This window comes from Rhagoletis zephyria, unplaced genomic scaffold (genome assembly GCF_001687245.7).
Source record: "Rhagoletis zephyria isolate East Lansing unplaced genomic scaffold, Rhagoletis_zephyria_1.1 Rzeph_scaffold_05094, whole genome shotgun sequence".
NCBI classification, from domain to species: domain Eukaryota; kingdom Metazoa; phylum Arthropoda; class Insecta; order Diptera; family Tephritidae; genus Rhagoletis; species Rhagoletis zephyria.
This window is the reverse complement of record NW_016162177.1, coordinates 22,818-29,580: the sequence shown is the minus strand read 5'-3', so window position 1 is coordinate 29,580 and position 6,763 is coordinate 22,818. Positions and strand designations below refer to the sequence as shown.

General features: G+C 34.9%; 1 protein-coding gene across 1 annotated transcript in view; it reads right to left on the bottom strand.

Moving 5' to 3' along the window:
• Positions 1 to 372: 372 nt before the first annotated feature.
• The window catches only part of LOC108371594 (gelsolin-like), a 14,638-nt gene continuing 8,247 nt past the window's right edge, over positions 373 to 6,763 (bottom strand). The window contains exon 7 of the mRNA XM_017627185.1: positions 373 to 714. Within this exon, the coding sequence (XP_017482674.1) occupies positions 655 to 714 (60 nt within the window). The 3' untranslated portion in view covers positions 373 to 654. The remainder of the gene's footprint in view (positions 715 to 6,763) is intronic.

Sequence of the window (6,763 nt, the reverse complement as noted above, 5' to 3'; positions counted from 1 at the left end):
CGACACACGTACACTGAATTTCGGTTCGCAGATTACGGATCTGTGTGGTATGCGATCGAGATTTGGTTGTTTTCCCAAGATATTTTCATTTTAGGTTTGATTTGCGAATGAAAAAAGATTTAAACTTTAACGTGGAAAATGTAACTCATGGCGTATGATGTACGAGTACGGCCATGGACGATGTGGCGTACGATGTGAGTAACATTATTTCCTGTTCCTATTTCATACAAAAAAATTATTGCACATTTTCATTTGACTTTTCAAAAGCGGTTTATTCATCCATCTATTTTCATCGTTAGTAACTTACTTTTGGTAAAAGAAGAGACTTTTATTTTTAGGGAAAAATATTGCAAAAGATTTGGTAAATTTGTATTTTTTTCTTGTTAAAACTTGATTTTTTTTCATCTATGTAAATTAAAATATCTTGGGGAAATTACCTGATCTAGAAAAGCAGACAACTGGTTCGTAATCTGCGACTCGCTTTTTTGTGTCATTTCAAAACTTGGGATTTTCCCTTCAGTATACTTAGTCTGAAAATTATAATATATATTGGTGGAAGTATAGAATTCCTGTGTTTTAGGTTGCTCATCGCTGAGCAAAAAAAGTCCTCTCTCTTTGCTATATCTCTCCGCGAAACTTTCCAGCATTAACCGCTTAAAGCGAGGCGTTGTGCTTTTTCACCTGTGCCTTGACATCGTCGTAGGACACCACTGTCTGTGGGAATACAAAAAATGAAAACAATAAAGGCATCAGTGATATCAAACATAAATATATATATGTAGTATGTAATTTTAATTTTGCATATTTTATATAACAACTTCATAACTTAAATATCGAATGACACAAAAGATTTGTGAAAAGAAAAACAGCCAATGAGTCGCCACAATAATGATACTACATATTTATGGGTATAAATAAAAAGCTGAATATGCGTTAAATTGAAAAAATATATATTGAACAAAAAACTTTAAATTCGATAACGCGAAAATTGAAAGCGCCAAATTTGCAGCTCTCATTCTGCACAGCTATTTATGCAATTGTATGATTTTGTATTCTTTTATTTACTTTGCAACATGTGACAGTTTTTTGCCTAATTGTCTGCATTGTTTTCTTTACAATACTTCATATGTAAGAACGTATTTACATATGTATGTAAATATCTACATACATTTGTCAAAATATTTCACACTCCAATAATTTAGCATTTTTCTAGAGTTAATGCGAAAAATGTTTCAGTAAAAAGTGAATTAAGAAATTTGAATTAAAAAATACTATTTATTTTAAACAATTGCATAAAAAATGTACAATGTATTTAACACATATGTATGTATGTACGAGCATAGAAATTGTGTATTTAACAGCTATTTTTTTAAACATGAAATTCCAACACTTTATTGTTTTACGCGAAAATAATTTTCTGCATAAAATAAAGCCACAAGTATCATTTAAATGATTATATTGATAACAGTGCAAAATCGCTTTGTTTATCTTTAAAAATCTGCAGTTTTTTTAACACTACACAAATTGCACTCACTCGCAATTTTATTTTAAGAAGTAAGCAGACATCCCCTAAATTTCGAGTAAATTACGAAAAACCGAAAAAAATTTCAAAAAATGCGCATTTTACTTGAAATTATGGAGGTGTAAGAGTTTAACGGACCGCAGATTCAGAGAACCTTTTTTGTGTACCGGCGCAACTGCTGAATTTAAGGTACACCGGCACACAAAAAAAAACAAAAGTTATCTGTGTATTTAACCCACATACTGACATGCATGTATTTCGACCAGCTGACCAGCTAGCCTTTAGGCTTCATATTTATTTACTTCTATGGTATTCAAAAAAAAAAAAATCTTGGTGCACTTTTGGGCGATTCTCATCCTCACGAGACGCTAAGTTACTCATCAGATACCGGAAAACCATCCACACTCTTCTCTACTATTAAAAAGAACAACTTACAGAGCACTCGTGATGACAATTTTGATATGTTGTAGAACGTTTCTCCGTCATCCCAGATCAAGCTCGGTTTGGAGACGAACCAGTTTTGACCATTTTTTTCGTTCAGCTCGCTTATTGTTGCTTACTGGCAGTTTCTAGACTATCCCCGGTTTCCGAGATTTCTACATAGGCGTATTTTCAAAGGAAAGAACATTCACACAGATATTTCACAGTAGTAGTAAAGGAAGTTTATACTTAAAGGAACTAACTCTACTGAATTTTTTAAAATTGTTAACAGATATCTTAGTCAAAGTTCTGGAAAATTTTTTAATACATAGGCAAGTGGTGTAGTGGTAAGCAGTGCGCGGCTTTCAAGCCCTGGTCAAAGCAGCATCGCAGAAAATATTATAGAAAAACGCTTTTTTTCTTAACAGCAGATTTGAATCTTTGATTATTTTCTCTTTTCGAGTTTTTAACTCACAAAACAAAAACTTTAGCCTTTATATTTGTGGTAACATTGATCCAGAATAAGCATTTTGGAAGTTTTCAGGCAGCATTTTCATTCGATTTTCGCGAAGAAAAGCCTTGAATGTACTAAACGGGCGCTCGACTTGAGTTGATACAAGTGGCGCCCAATTTAATAATAAGGAATAAGGACTTTTTCCTTGCCCTTTAAAACTGAAGGCCAGTATGCAGCGCTCAATAAAACGGACATTTTTTGAAATCAAAATATTTTCTATATAAATTTTTAAATAGCCCCGCTAACGAGATGGAATAGTAGTTGCAGAAAACGGTAGCATATACAACTCAATTCTTTCTTAAGTCGACTTAAACGGTTATTGCTTATGGCCACATATATGTAGCTGCCATGAAGCGGCGCAAAAATTTAGTTTGGAATTTGTTGTTGGGCGCTGGCCCCAAAAAACTTGTCTCCAAAATCCACAACATCAGCCAAATTTGTGCACACATCCCGGCGAAAGAAAAAACGATGAGAACAACGGGCGCCAGAGAGGAGCACAGATTTTAAATCTTCATGATTTTAAATGATTTTAAATCTTAAAATCACGTTTGGTGACTTTTATGCCAGGGTGGGCAGAGCAGTAATATTTGGTCGAACAGTTAGAGAACTCAGTGCTTATACCAATACCGGAAAGAGGTTAATAGATTTCACTGCGGCACGGAACATAGTAGTTAGGAGTACCAAAATCAAGCAAGAACTCGATACATCGTCATGTTCGCAAAACGAACCCACTATTGGAGCATTCCGTGCATAGTTTGTACTAAATTTCTGAAATTAAATACATAGCACACAACAGAGAACAACCAAATAGTACGCCGAGTGCAAAGGACATGGATGTAATGGTTCTTCTACATTCTAGAGACTTTGGATTAATTTGGATTAAACTGAAACGAAGAAAGGGGTAGGATCAGCACACTTGAAGGGACTGCGGGAAAATTTAAGGAAGATATTTCGTATTTTTCCATTATCTCAATGGAATATATTTCCAATATTTGGTATGGGGAAGCTAATGCAAGCAAGGCAACGTTGTTTTAACGCTCTTTTGTTTTGCCTTCGTTGATTCTACTGTATCTACTTAATTGCCTCAGCGAATCATGCTTAGTGAGCGTTGTTGTTGCTGTCGTTTATTAAAATAAGGTGAGTTTAAAAAAGTTATGGCCGAAACTCAGTTGTATTGGCAATAGACCGTACCAGAAAACGAAAAGCTCGTCGTACACTCCTAAGTCTAAAGCAGTTTAGAAAAAAAAAAATTATGGAACTTAGGAATCGTCTTCTTACATTTTGCGTCATATCTCCGGCATTTACAGTCGGATCTTATGTTTAGTATGAGATATCGATATGTTTTTGTCTGTTTGGAGACCATTTCTTCGCTCCGGTTACTTAATTGATCTCAAGTTCTCCAATCTGCTACTTACCTTCAAGATCTCAGCTCCTATCACCTCCACGTGGGTGGTGCCACAAATAATTAAACTTTCGCTAAGAGAGTATTTGTATTATTCCAGTATGTATGTAGGTGTCACTGAAAATGTAAAAAGGCGCTACCAAGGTTAAAAAAAAAAAAATGTTTTTCGAAATTTCCTTGCAAAAATATTTTAGCCTCACTGGTGTACGGCGAACATTGTTTTGTTTGGTTGTAAGATGATACGATCTTATAGGCAGTAATGATCTAAAGTCCCATTTTCAAACCTTTTTGACTCTTCTACATTTATTAAAATATAATGCATTGGAAACTTCGATCTGCTAGGTCATATGTATATGTACATACTGTGACTCAAGGGTGACTTGTTGATTTTTTCAAGTATCAAGTCAACTTTTTAATGTGAATCTTCAAGATATTTTTGGGTATGCAGATTTATATCCCACACAATTTTAGACCAATGAAATGCAACTTTAAAACGGCTAAAAAATCCTGTTGATATTTCAGAATTTTTTGAAAGCTGCTTTCACGTTTTGTTTTTTTCTATAACAAGTGCAATTTACAAAAAATAGCGTGGTTTTTGCCACTATTTATTCTATATGGAGCACCTGTTTATTTAGTTATACGTACAAAATAAAGACACGCAGGAGCATGATTTTTAACAAATTTTTAGAGTATTTTGAATAAATATTATTGAAAGCCATTCACATAAATCCATAAACCCGCTGACTTTTATCTGGCAAAAAAAAATATAAAAAATACGAATTTTTGCGTTTTTTTATAAAGTTTTATTTTTCAGCCCTTGAATTTTAGTGTATTTTCGTTTATTTTGTACGTGGAAAAAAAATTAAGGTGTGATGTTGGTACTTTAAGAACCACCCTAATATATACCCATGTGTATGTATACTCATAATATATTCGTATAGTGGAATAGTTAAAGCCTGCTTTTCAAGGCCTCACCGTACTGTACTTACCTTAGAATAATTTAAAATTTTGAAGTGCTAAATAGTATTTACTATTGCAAATGCTCCCGACTTGATTAAAGTGTGTTTTTGAAACCAGAAATGCGCGCAAAGTACTAATTTCAATCACTGTTTCAAAACTGAGGTAGTCATAAATTTACTTACTTTTTCTTACTAAAGTTATAAAATTTTTCTTATTTAATTTTATGTATATCAAAAATTGAAACACTGAAGCTACTTGAAAAAATTTAGCTAAATGCATCCATAGATATATCAAGATTAAAGACATAAATGCAAACAAAAAATAAATAGCTTTTGAGCTAAAGAATTTTTATTGATTAGATATTCAACTGAAAATTTATTAAAAGCATGCAGATAATTAAACATAAAATTAGAATGATTTAAAAGTATTCTCCCTTAACTCTCTTTCAATCCACCGAACTCATTCCAGCTGACCAACGGGCTCATCATTGACACCCGGCAGACTTTCAGTGCGTCTCATCTTCCAACGTTTCCTCTCATCCACCAATACAAGATCAACATAATCACTAATATCCTTATCACCATCTTCTTTAAGCGCTTTCTTATCGCCCTTACTCTCATCTTTGCCTGAAAGCAATTGCCGCTCTACATTATATTTCGTCTCCACGATCAATTTCAATCGCTTCTCATTGAGCGCTGAATCACGCTTGCTATTGGAGGGATAAAGTAACGCTGCTGTCGATACATTCATTACCAGCATCATCTTCTTCAGATTTTTGACATTGGATACGGTGCTCGCATTTGCGCGCAAAAGAGCTGCCTGCTTTTTAGGCAAATGTTGATCAGCATATTGCAAATCGTGCTTAAATTTTAGCTTTGTATTCAACAACAAACCCAAATAGCCAATTTCTGGTTTGGATTTCAACAATAGATTGCCCTCCTTTACGCGCTCTTGTTCTACTTTCTTTATGCGTGACTTCAAGACCACATCGGTTTTCTTCTCCGCCATTTGTAGGCCGATCGCGTCTAACCAATCTTGCACCAATACCACCTCAGCATTGCTGGCTGTCTCAACATCACTCAAATGCCTTTTAATCACTTCCAATGCAATGCCATCGGCTGCGCCGGTTATTTTCACTACTTTAGGATCTTGTTGACGCGCAATTGCATCGCTTATAGAAGTCCAGTGCGTTTGATTGAATGTTGGTATTTCTATGGCTTCCACTACGTCTTCAAAATCAGGAATGCTGTAAATGTTTCGAGTTATGCCGAATATAGTTTCAGTTTTTAATTTAGAACACAACTCAAATACCTCGATGTCTCCGGATTTTTCTGAATTGCAGACATTATTTTCTGCCAGTCTGCTTTATTGAAAGTATTTTTCACATCCAGCGTAAGAACGCGATAGTACTCGTCGACACCATTTCTTGTGCGTTTGCCTGCAATGGCTTTCTCTGACACACTCTCCACCATGTCGGTTGGTCCTGAGCCGAGAATAACTCTTCTCGATTGATTTCTTTTTAAATTTTCGGCGGCATCACTTCCAGCAGCCGACTCACCACCTTCATCTTCATCGTCTGAATCTTCATCTTTTTCTGTATCTTCTAAATTTCTTGGTTTTTTTACTTCTTTTCCGTCTTCTTCGTTGGGTTCTTCGGTATCTGCTGTATCTCCTTCATCTTCTTTTTCTTGTCCATCTTCGTCTTCGCCTTCTTCTAATTCTAGTTCTTCTTCTTCCTTCTCTTTCTCTTTTATTTCTACGTGCACTACAATTATCTCTTCGTCTTCATCTTCGTCGTCTTCCTACTCATTATGTAACCGTTAGTTGGTGGTTGTGTTTACGTGAATACTCATACATATACAAGTAAGCGGGGATAGAAGTGTTCAACGATCAATTACCCAGGTGTTGAGTAAGATGCATACATAGGTGCACATTTAAATAACTA